General features: G+C 41.5%; 1 protein-coding gene across 1 annotated transcript in view; it reads right to left on the bottom strand.

Moving 5' to 3' along the window:
* Positions 1 to 13239, bottom strand: part of LOC143280821 (golgin subfamily A member 5-like) — a 39152-nt gene that overhangs the window by 8486 nt on the left and 17427 nt on the right. Inside the window, exons 11-14 of the mRNA XM_076585521.1 lie at positions 9045 to 9194; positions 5448 to 5526; positions 2382 to 2478; positions 787 to 850 (exon numbers count right to left, since the gene is read on the bottom strand). Of these exons, the coding sequence (XP_076441636.1) occupies positions 787 to 850; positions 2382 to 2478; positions 5448 to 5526; positions 9045 to 9194 (390 nt within the window). The remainder of the gene's footprint in view (positions 1 to 786; positions 851 to 2381; positions 2479 to 5447; positions 5527 to 9044; positions 9195 to 13239) is intronic.

Raw genomic sequence — 13239 nt, 5'->3', positions numbered from 1 at the left:
CCCCCCCCCCCACACACACACACACACACATATGCACACACACACACTGATAAAAAAACCAATAACAAAAAACAACAACATAGAAAACAGAAGAATGAAATGGAAGTGGAAGACCTCCTCCCCCACTTCCATCTCCTGTTTTCCATCTTTGTTCCACATGAGAAGCATGAGGAAACAGCAAAGAAAGAAAAAAAAACAAAAACACACAAAAAAAACACACAAAAAACCCAACTTGATGAAATTAATGTCATTTCATAAGTGTGAAAAACAAATCAGTGAAAACAGATGAAAATGAAAACCGAAAGCAAAGAACAGTATCTTTCTCTAATATGAAAAGAAAAAAACAATATCAGAAAATGACTACTACCTTTCTCTAATATGGAAAGAGAAAAAAAAAAAAAGAAAATGTAAAAAAAATCAGAAAATGACTACAATCTTGTAAAAAGACTGGTATGTTGAGAATTATCCCACCTCTACATACTTTTTGCTTCACATCAACAGAGTAAAAACAGGCAGGTAATGCACAAAGCTGAAGAAACTTGCATGCAAACTTCTCTGACACTAAACAAACATAACCCTGCCAGTAGATAAGGCCAAACTTCACTTGGGTGACAGGCCTGGAACCCCCTCCAATTTAGGACAGTTATTTGTGGCCATGCAACATTAATGCAGCCATTAACTCAAAACCCATCCAGCCTAAGACTTTCCAAATTAAATTTTTGCTGAGGAAGGTGATGTGAAACCACTAAAATATACATATATATATATGCTGATATTGATACTAACCATGTAGAGCAGAATGAAGATGCGGGCAGCAGGGTACCTCCGCAAAAACACACCAAGTCTGATGCTGCAACACAACAACACCAGCAACATCCAACACTTGCCAGAATTGTATTCCCTGCCACCAGACCTAAAGTGGTGTCTGGACGCACTTAATGCATGCAAAAGAATTCATGGCAGCTAGAGAGTTGCCCTTAGCAAAATTTCAAAGTAAAATCATCTCTCATATACACGTGTGTACGTATGTGCATGTGTTGTGTGTGTATGCATGCACATGTGCATGTATGACTGAAGCCTGTGAAAGTGTGATACAAGAAACAAATAATGAGCATCTGCAACACAGCCCAAAGCTCTAACCTGGCCGGCAGTCTGTTGTGCAGATGACTCAGTGTTTGAAAAGCGCTTAGAACTTGGTCTCTGACTGAGGACTGGTGCTATGTAAGTATCCATACAAATCAACCCATCAATCATCACCAATAAACTGGTGACTTTGCCTGTGATATCCATGTGCAAGCAAAATTTACGTATACAGCACAGCAGTTCAATTCTCAGTCTGACAGTGAATTCTCACACAAATACACTCAGGAGAATTAAAAAACAAAGAAAAAGACTAAGGGTTAAAGGTCTGATAGCCTTTTACAGCCACCAGGGTTGTAAATTCACATTCACTGTGTCTAGTGCTCAGCATGAGAAGGCAGGACACAATCCTCTCCTTCCATCCTTTTCCCCTTCCCCAACCTGCCGTCAGGTACCCAGTCACACCTGGATGGAATGAAGAAAGTACCTTTTCCAAGGACACAACACCCTGCTGAAATGGGGCCTCAAACACTGATCGCTGATGATCACAAGTGCAACACCCAACTGATTCTACCATGGTGACTCCTTGAACTCTCAGGGGAATACAGGATGATACAGGAAGATACAGTTTCTCATTTAAGATCCTCTTGTGCCAATGTCTGGCTAATGTTTTGTTGATTTGCATGACTTGAATTCACACAAATATTTTCATCCACACATCCAACACATAGAATGACTGATGACAAGGCATGCCACCACAATAACCCTTTCTCTCTTTCGCTCTCTCTTTCCAGTGTGACTGCAGTGCCTTACAGGGTGATTGCATCCTGTCTCTGAACATGAATGATGATTGTTGGTTCCTATACAACACAAAGACCAGTTCTGGACATTTCTCTTCATTGCTTTCCATCATTCATTTATTTCCTCATATTTATTACAAACATGTTGAAGATAACAGGTTGCTAATGATACGCCTTATATATAATGATTTCCTGATGTAGAACTTACTTGAGAATTTAGATCTACCACTATAGGCATAAAATTTGGTGCATGCATTTAAAACCCACAGCTACAGCTGTCTTGTATCCTATTAGTTCAACAGAAAATTATGACATATATCCAGTGACTGCTGAAATACATAACACACCCTTCTCAAACACACACACACATTCAGAAAAGCACACAGATTACCAATATCAAAAATGAATCATTACACAGCAACCATGTTCCCTAGCCCCTTACATCCTTTCATCTCCTGAAGAGAAAAAGAAAAGCACCCCCATTCCCATCCCACCCCTTACCTGAACCTGTCGATGGAGTTGACATAGTGTTTGACTCTCCTGGTCACCTCAGTGTCTGTGACTCCTTCATTCACTAATGTTGGCAATCGGTGACGCACTGCACACACAAGAGGTACCAACATTGTATTATCTTTTCGTCACAACAGATCTTGTAAAAAAAACCTCACAGTATAGCACCATACCTTTCTTTTTTTTTCTGTCTGAAAGTGTAGTGGTTTTTCTATTTAACACTATTCTGCCCAAGCCTTTTTTGTTGAATTGCCTGCCCTTGCCCAGTACTTTTTGCCTTTATGCTGATGCGAAAGGGCATGGTCAGAAAAATGCTCATAAAATCTTTAAACATCAGTGGATTTTGTTCAAATTAGGCATTGTTAATAAAAAAAAAATAATTGTAGTTTAGTACTGAAGCCTTTAAAGGTGGGAAATCTATAATTAGTCATTACAAATTATTGCTAAAATAAAAGAAAACAGAAAAACACGCATAAAACATGCTTTTCTGCACAATATATCACAACAGATGTAAAGAAAACGTGCACTGTCTGAATCATTCACCACTTCTTCACCTTCCTCTGCACTCGGTTCAACAAAATTATCGCTATCTTCCTCCTCGACCTCATTTTCCAATTCATCATTCTCCTCCTCACTGTCAGAGTCCATCATGATTTCGTTGACGGCCTAGTCCAAAGTCAGTTTTCATTGAAAACTCATCTTATTTGGCTCCAAAGTCACCCATGTGAAACTTGAATTTCCCTTTGAATGAATTCTTCCGGTTTGGTTTGAATTTGAGTATCTTCCCTTTAACTGCTACCAAAACTGAAAGAAGACCAGACGAACGACAAACCTACGTCCACGGGCGACAAACACAGATCTGCACGGATGTAGGTTTGATGTCCGCAGGCAGAAATGTGTAGGTGTTTTTTGCTACAGAATTTTCTCTGGGACAACTCTCTTGTTGCTGTGTGTTCTTTTACTTGTACTAAGTGACTGCTATATATATGACCTTGGTTTAATGTCTCAATCAAATGACTAGCATCCAGACCACCACTCAAGGTCTAGTGGAGGGGGAGAAAATTCTGGTATGTTTTGATCCCGCACTCTCAGATTCTCTTGCTTCATAAGCAGATGTTTTATCACATGGCCACCACTCCAATACACATGTACATTTCCACTTTGAACATTGATTTGTTTCTTATCACTTCACAATGAGAGCCGAAAATTCACCTGAAAGTGTTCAGCGTTTATGACTAACTGCTGTCCTAGAATATTCCATTGGTTTGCGATGGGGCAACATAAATAAATGAGATACACAGCTCCATAAGGAAAGCAAAACCAATCAGTCTAAGCACACAAAAGCAGTCTGAAGAAAACAGGGAATCGAACATTTATCTTTTTTTTTATTTTCTATAAATAATCTTTTGCTATCTATAGCTCAGCAGACCAGACAGGGTCCTGTCAGGGCTTTAATACTGTAAACGCTGACCCCATAAAAAAAATCACATAAAAAAACCCAAAAACAACAAAACAAAAAAACGGAAAAGAAAATTAGGCACACATTCAGTCAGATTCACAAATATGAACCAAGGACATGCCTCTGATAATAACTATTTCATCGACATGCCTCTGACAATAACCATTTCATCAATTTTTTCATCAAAGTATTAATAAAGCTCACCTGAACATGAACATACAGTATCATATATAATGGCTGGCTTACAAAACAAAAAATTGCCGACGGACACCTCACATATAAAAAACGAATACAACAGTTACACTGTAAGACCTGATTATCAAGTCCACAAAAAACAACAACAACAACAAAATCTTGGCTTTCCAGAAATAAAAGGGTGAATGAACGATCAGGACAGATATAAGAAAGAAAGAGACCACAGAAAGAAAAGTTAACAGCTAAGAACAAAGGCAGCACTAGAAAAGAAATCTGATATGGGGGGACAGGTTGAAGGGGTGAAGACGAGGGAACTGTTTCAAGATTTGGTTTACGACAGAAAGCAACTTAGCCTCAGATCAATTTACACTGTACACTAAAGCTGCCAAGCATTACTGATCTCCTGAAGCCAGCTGTGACTGTATTCACCCAGCGTAAGGTGTTATTCAACTTCTGACAGCTTTGACCCCCCTGTTAGTCATGAATCCGGTTTCAGAACAAGGCTTCTGCCTTGATTTTTCTCATGGTAGGGTTTATAGTTTTCCCAAGTTTTACAAAGTTTGTTGGTGTGCATTTTGGATACGAGTCAAGATGGCACACCTAACTTCAACAAATGGCTGATGATGGTGATGTGAATGTGGGGGTGTCAGTCAGTTTGATAATGTTGGCAAAAATGGCATGCTGAGTGGATATTTTCAGGACTGATTTCTTGGGTCTTTGGATATGATGGATGCAGCCAACATTTCTGAAAGTTAGTCAGAAGCAACATTTTTTTGTTGTTGTTGCTGTTTTTCCACCTATGTGGTTGATGTGCTTGTCACAGAAACAAATAGATAGTAAAATGTGCAGTGCAGGTTAAAGAAAAAACACCAACAGTGTTTGCATGTGGCATGATGCTGATCAGGCTGAAATTAAAGCTTTTCTGTGTCTTCTTCTTTTGACCAGATTTACAAAATGATCATTGTATGATCCGTTGATTGAAATGCCATGGTTCTGAAGAAAGATAAGGTAGAAAAAAAATATACACTTGCACCTACACTGCTCAAACTAACAAGTGAACAATGACACAGTTTTTTGCTTGTTTTTCTGATTATTTTATTTATTTCATTATTTACTACTCACAAACTGAACAATGAAGCATGCAAACTATTTCTGATCTCCAGTGTTTATCCTAACCACACACGAAATGCTGTTGTTCAAATGGAAGTTACAGGATGTTGTATGCAGGTAGAGTCAGACTCAAAGCCAATCATAGAAAATAATCTGTCTGTGGAGGAAACAGTAGAGGAAAGTATGTTGTAAGCTTAAGGTTTAAGAAATATGACAATGATGACAATGGCATATTCACAATGGGAGGAGAGGAGTTTGTGGGGCGTGGGGAGGGGGCACAAAACACTACCCACTGTCATCATCATGGCCCCCAGTCCTGTTGGAGGCAATAGCAGAGCGCATCAGGGAGTTCTCCGCTTCCCGGTACTGTTGCTGCAACACAAAACATTCCTGTCAACAGTGGATCTTAATGCACTCTTAACTCAACTGTCAACTTCACAATGGATTTTACTGATTTGATCATAAATTACTGTCAACTTCAGGATGAATATGAGTTGTTTTTTGGGTTGTTTTTTTTTATAAAGTTTAAAGTAAAACTAGGAATGGATATTAGTTCAAATAACTTTTCTATTAACCAGTTGAATACCAGAGAATTTTGTAGAAAAAAAAAGTGCTCTCCCCTTGCCAGAGAATTTTAAGGATTCCGGGGTACATATATATATTATAAAAAAAAAAAAAAAAAAAAAAAAAAAAAAATATATATATATATATATATATATAAATCCAGTACAAAAACTATAGGAGATACAGAAAGAATGCAAACGTTTTTGTGAAGGAAAATGAGTGTAGATTCTGCATCTGGGCTTTGTTCCCCAATTAGGTTGTTAGCCAAGAGCTTTCGCAAGTGAGAGGGTGAAGTTCTTTGATGACATTCACTCCCTTCAAGTTGCAAGTGGGCAGATTAAAGTGTCTGCTGTGCATCTGGCTTGCCACCTCTTCACACAGGCCAACCATCTGATTCAGTGAAAAAAAGTGTTAAAAACAAAAAGCACGTGTTTCATGTCCAGTGCAGGTTCAACCCCGTGATTTGTGAAAATCGTGGAGCATTGGTGGTTGTCGATTTCCTGCCATCTAAACTGAAATGTAAGCGTGTGCCAGTCCAACTGCCACGCCCACTTCATACCCTTTGGCTGGCATTCAACCTATCATCTTACATCACTCCTCTCCCTCTCCTCCCCTTCTTCCAATGCTCGCTGCACATATCCTGTCAGTCATAGCCACTTGTTCAAAAACACTGTCTGATTGGATAGATGGACTAATTACCATCTAATGGGCTGTCAGTTTCATCACTGTTGCTGTTAACTCTTTCATCCCTGCAGCACGGTTTTCCGGTTTACAGGATTTTTACCCTTCATTCCTGGAGGCCGGAAAACCGTGCAGCAGAGAATTCCCCCTTTCCTTCCTGCAGCCATGAAAATAGGTTCTCGCGGTAAGCACTTTGAACTTCCCGCGATTCACATCATCAGTGCGCGTCATCTATCCTTGGCCGGGTCACTAGCGGGACAGTGTTTATGAGTGGAATGGATGCCAGACACCCCCTTCCCCCTCCCTAGGCCGTGGGAAAGTGGGCGCCGCTACATTCTTGCCGACGTGCTGTGAAGACACATGGACACAGAAAAACGGAATGTGTAGAAAGTTCAGATTGTGACCAGTTTTCTGATGATGAGTTGTACAACGCTCTAACAGATAATGATTTCGATCTGTTTCAAATGAATGACAAGGAGAGAGTGCAATTAGCTGTTGCTACAGAAGCACAGATAGCGGGTGTTGAAAAGTTAAAAAAGTAAGAAGTGTGAAAATTGTGGTGTATACTTGTGCAGTAACTGGCATGACTGCTTCAAGGTATATCACACACGTGTCACCTTTGTGTGGCATATTACGTGATGATTGTGACATGGACATGCATATTTGGAGACAGTATCGTTTCTGAATAGTTTTTGTTCAAGAATTGTGTAGATAATGATCTGAGTCTGGCTCAGTGACTGCTAGTGTAGTGAAAGGCATATATTCTCTTTGAGACAAAGTTCAAATCATTCATGTGATAAGGACAATAGTAGTGACAACTGTGACAGTTTTTCGTGGATATGACTAGCAGTGTGGCACTGAGATACATATGAAGCACTACTCGGTGAGTACCTGCATGATGTGCATACTCTTCAAGCAAAACACTGTCCTGCATGTAGTACGTAGTTGTACGCATTGTGTTTGACCCCAAAGTCACCTGTTTTACACCTGAGTGTCACCAGAGATGTCACCCTATAGTGTCAACAGGGTCTCAGACAACTTCTCACATCAATTCTGAACACAACAGTATATGACCATCTTAGTGTACTGTAATGAGCCGCGTTGCCATAAGCCTCCAAAATAAGTACCCTGCTTCATACTTTCTTTCTCTTCTCTAAATCCAGGAATGAAGGGAATATGCGAATGGTAAGGATCTCGGAACATGTGGGAGTAATGGTTCATAGAAAAATAGGAACGAAAGAGTTAATCACCTTTGTGTTCAAACCAATCATCAGACAAGAGAGATTCTTCTCTATCGCTACAGATGTCCATGATTACAAGCACAGCTTTCAGAATTGTGTAAATCCGCTGACTGTGACCACCTCCTTTATTGGACAGTGTTTAATGCCTTGTTTAAAATATGAGGCAACTCTCTTTTCCACGCTCATATCACATACAGTTAGTAAATCATTATTGAATAGAAAGGGTCCTTCTACCTGATGTATGTTCACTTAACTCGATCATCCAATCGAGCTAGGAAATTGTGTGACCTGCTAGAATGCATCATCAAATACAAGACAAGATCGCCAAAGAATTGATAGAGAGGCAGAAAATGCAAAAAAACTAAGCTGTATGAACAGCACTGGAGCAGGAGTTAATATGGCTGCTGGAAAAGGAGGGCGCAAGTCTGGGATACAAAGGGGGAGGTTATCGGCTGCAGCTACTTTTGTTTTCTCTGCAAAGGCGATAGAAGTTTGCACAGACCAGGAATCAGACCCCTGACAGAGTCTGCACAAGTAGGTCATAGTAAAGTATGTGCAGTTAAATAGTATTTTTATAATCCAGACATATCAAACTAACCATTCAGTCTGTTTATGTGAATTGAACCAAACTCCACTGAAGGAAAAATTGGAACATATGCAGGACATCAGTGGATGTCTTACAGGCACTATGGTAACACTTTTTGTAGGACGTCAGCCGACATCTTATAGGCACTCAACTGGTTAACCCTCTTCTGCATGCAACTATCTATACTTTTTCTCTGAAAACCTACAGCAAGGGAGGTAACTCTGCAATTTTAATATGGTCATGCTATTTAAAATTTAATTCAAATCAGAAAAAAGGAAACAGTCAAATGGTAATATTTTTCATGTTCTCTTAATACCATTTTGTGATATGACAAGTTTGAAGATGCTCTCATTGACCATTTTCTTGTAAAATGAAAAATGTATGCTTGTTTTTCTTAAACACATTTTCACAGAAAAGAACACAACATGAATGGCAGTGACCTGTATTGATGCTGCACTGTCTGTACCAAATATTTACATATACAGCATGATATCAAGCAGATTAAATGTAGCCCAAAAAAAGGAATATTGGGAAAAATGCAAAAATAAAATGGTTCAAACTTTGCATGTCAATAAAAAGAAAGAAAAAAAAAGGAAAGAGACAGAGAGGGAGAGAGAGAGAATAATCAGCCTGCGGTTCTAAATGGTTGTGCATAAACTTGGAAATTGTGTTACAGAGTGGTGCAACTCTGACTCTCTAGGTATGCCAGGATGGGGATGTATGTGTATGTGTGTAAGTGTGTGTGCCTTTTAGTGTGTGTGTGTGTGTGTGTGTGTGTGTGTGTGTTTCAGAGAGAGGTGGGTGTTAGGGTCACTGACCCCCAGTCTCTCCAGCTGCAGGGTCAGGGAGGTGTTCTCCGTGCTGAGCGCCTCCAGTGTGGTCTGTTTCTGGATCAGGCTTTCCGTCAGGGACCTCACCCGTGACTCCAGTTCATTTTCTGAGCTGCTGCTTAGGCTCTTGGCTGTCAGCTGGGGAACAGAAAGGATGTGTGTTGTTAACGTCTTCACTGCACACTGAACAGACCATCAGCTGGGGTCAGAAAGGATGTATGTTAATGTCTTCACTGCACACAGAACAGACCATCAGCTGGGGTCAGAAAGGATGTATGTTAATGTCTTCACTGCACACAGAACAGACCATCAGCTGGGGTCAGAAAGGATGTATGTTAATGTCTTCACTGCACACAGAACAGACCATCAGCTGGGGTCAGAAAGGATGTATGTTAATGTCTTCACTGCACACTGAACAGACCATCAGCTGGGGTCAGAAAGGATGTATGTTAATGTCTTCACTGCACACAGAACAGACCATCAGCTGGGGTCAGAAAGGATGTATGTTAATGTCTTCACTGCACACAGAACAGACCATCAGCTGGGGTCAGAAAGGATGTATGTTAATGTCTTCACTGCACACTGAACAGACCATCAGCTGGGGTCAGAAAGGATGTATGTTAATGTCTTCACTGCACACTGAACAGACCATCAGCTGGGGTCAGAAAGGATGTGTGTTGTTAATGTCTTCACTGCACACAGAACAGACCATCAGCTGGGGTCAGAAAGGATGTATGTTAATGTCTTCACTGCACACTGAACAGACCATCAGCTGGGGTCAGAAAGGATGTGTGTTGTTAATGTCTTCACTGCACACAGAACAGACCATCAGCTGGGGTCAGAAAGGATGTATGTTAATGTCTTCACTATACACAGAACAGACCATCAGCTGGGGTCAGAAAGGATGTGTGTTGTTAACGTCTTCACTATACACAGAACAGACCATCAGCTGGGGTCAGAAAGGATGTGTGTTAATGTCTTCACTGCACACAGAACAGACCATCAGCTGGGGTCAGAAAGGATGTATGTTAATGTCTTCACTGCACACAGAACAGACTGTCAGCTGGGGTCAGAAAGGATGTATGTTAATGTCTTCACTGCACACAGAACAGACCATCAGCTGGGGTCAGAAAGGATGTGTGTTGTTAACGTCTTCACTGCACACTGAACAGACTGTCAGCTGGGGTCAGAAAGGATGTATGTTAATGTCTTCACTGCACACAGAACATCCTTGTCAAACTCTACTGTGTGCTGTTCAAGGACCTGCACAAAGAAGTGTATTGTATTAACCCAAATACATTTAAACTACACTCAAACACACACTGGTTTACACTTCTTTGTGTATGCTTTTTATATATACATATATATATATATATATTTTTTTTTTTTTTTTTTTTTTTTAAGTGTTCCATGCATGTTGCTTCCAATTGTGTTTGTGACTCTCACTCTTTCACTCTTGGTTGTACCATGTGTCTGCATGCATGTCTAGTAATCAGCAAACAAGTCAGTTCTGCAGCCAGGGGGGAATGGTCTGACAAGCAGACAGTAAAGAAAAGATGAGAAATAAGCCAGAAAAAAACACTGGGTTCAATCACACATGCATAGTTTGTTTTGTTTTTCCCCTTGCATTAAAGGTTATGTTTCTCTCACTGAAACATCATCATTATTGCATAATATATTATTCACACATGTTTCACATGCATAGTTTATTACAAAAAAAGAAAGGAAAGTATCAAACACACATCAGATCACAACCAACACTGTTGACAATGACTAGGGAATGTTATCACTTAAAATGACCAAATAATAAATGACATGAAGGATCACAACTCGCCATGACAGTAAAACACAAGAAATCCCAACATGCCATACTGGTGACACTGACTTACGTGGAGTGGTAGCCTAGTGATGACATGATCGCCAAGGAAGTGAGAAACTGATATACAAGACAAACTGAATGACACAAGAAATGAATGATGAGTGCCCAAAGACAGCTGTCAGTTGGCTCCACCCAGGTAGGCAACCGGTTGTGCAAATGACACCATGTTTGTAAAGCGCTTTAACCCTTTCACCACCAGCAAGTTTAGAGTCTATAACTTGCTCAGGTGTGAAGTAGCATTGTCTGCTTGTCGATGCAGCCATTTTGGAAAATGAAGAGATCGAAGTTGCGGATAAAACTATAATCAAGTCACTCAAAAACTTGCAGAAGTACTGAAAAAATGGCGTCAATCAATAGAAGGGGATTCCCCTTGTCACATGCACAAAATATGGCCTTTCAAACCTCCCCAAAATAAGAGTGGTAGGTTTATGAATGACTTACCCTGATTGGTCACCTTTCGTTGTGAATCTGCGGTCTCCCTAGTGGGTGCCCAAAGGTGACAGCAGCGGCCACAGTGTTAAGCTTGGTTTCTGAATGAGACTAGGTACTCTATAAGTACCAACAATGAATATTACAGGAAATTTTCTATCTAAAATTATGTTTAAATAACATACTTACCGTGACCCAACTAGTGCAGACTCCAGCAGGGGTCTGACATTCCTGTCCTGTGCAAACTACTATCCGCCTATGCGGAGAAAACGAAACTACAGCCGATAACCTCCCGGAAGTAGGTAACCTCCCCTCTGTCCCGCTGGCTAGCGGCACTATGCCATCACCAGCGCGCGAACAGGGAGAACAGGAAGCAGGGAGGACGGGAGGGTCTTAAATTTGGGTCACGGTAAGAAGACTGAGGTCCGCAGCTGTATTGTGGGGGAGGTCTGTGGACCACAGCTGTGCTGATAAATGTAGCGCAAAGAAAATCGGGTCGGTGTGTTGAATCCACACTTTACTTAGAGCCCTTTGAATCAAGGGAAGGGAAGGAAACACGTACCCTTATAGGGTTGTCTCATTTGAGCGCGGTTGAGCGTTAATGCAAGGAGGCACACATGTAGTTTGATCTGATGATTCCACATCAGTTGTGGGCTGATAGTGGAAGTGACATATGTGTTTGAAGGAAACTGTGGCATGAGACAGAGGTAGGCCACCATGTTGGGCTTGCCTTAGGCATGACAGCCAGATCTGTAGAGCTCCTCCACGCAAGCTGACAGGCGATGGGCACTCCCCCCACCTCTTTTTTGTCGTTGCCAAAAAATGACAGCACTGGTATGTTGCCTATGCATAGAATGGCAGACATTTGGCAACAAAAGACTTGATGTCCCTGGTGTCTCTGGGACAGGGCTGTGTAATTGCCCAGGTAGGTACCATCACGAAGGGGCATACGGAAGGCTTGGTGGCTTCTCTACCCGAGTGTGGCATGTTGGAGCAACCTGCAGAAAGTTGTCGGCAGTCAATGGCTGGGTTGGATCAGGCTGTGGTGTGGAAGTGCACTTCATGTGCCCGCAGGTCACTGAGTCTCATTCTGTGGTGGAATTCCTAATGGAAGAGGTTTCCATGGGGAAAATTTTTGCTGAAGGTTCTTTAGTGAGAAAGGGGACCGGATCCATGACAGGCCTCTGGCTGTGTGGTGCGCACTGAGTCTGGGATGGAGCGGGGCGGGGGCAGGGAGGTAAGTGGCTCAAGATGTGTTGTACTGGCCATTTACATCAAATCACTGATCTGACATACGTTTTCAGTATGGCCAACAGCAAAGTGAGTGCAGGGAAATCATTTGCAACTTAGTCTTTCATGAAGGACTATGTCTCTCAGACTAGAAGTCAAATTGCACAGTGACTGAGTGCTGTAGCCTTGGGCCTAACTAGCCTTTGGGATCCGTCCCAATGGTGAGTCCTAAGGCCCTCTTGATCGAGGGACTGGGGATGCAACTTGGGCAAAACACTCTCTACTAGAAATTGTATAATCGAATTCCAGCCCGAATAGTCTGGACAGCAGTTGCCTCCTCTGCTGTTCTGATGGTGACTGTCGTACATGACTGATTATCATATACTGGTCCTAGGAGGACACCAGTCAGCATGGGTAAATCAGGAAACAGCTGCTGTGTGCTTGAGGGATGAAGGTGTCCACCATGCAGGTTATGTTGAAATGTAAGGAAGCCGGAAGGAGTTGACGGGTCTTGTGGTGCAACCGTGTGTCTGAAAGACATGGTGCTTGCTTCCAAAGTGACAACAAAGTCATCCTCTGACAGGCCCTTGACTGAAGGCTGGGGCTCCATGATGGGATAACTGCCTAGGCTAGAAACCCCTGGAA

The sequence above is a fragment of the Babylonia areolata genome, chromosome 4, assembly GCF_041734735.1.
Source record: "Babylonia areolata isolate BAREFJ2019XMU chromosome 4, ASM4173473v1, whole genome shotgun sequence".
Lineage (NCBI taxonomy): Eukaryota > Metazoa > Mollusca > Gastropoda > Neogastropoda > Buccinidae > Babylonia > Babylonia areolata.
This window is presented reverse-complemented; position numbering and strand designations above follow the sequence as displayed.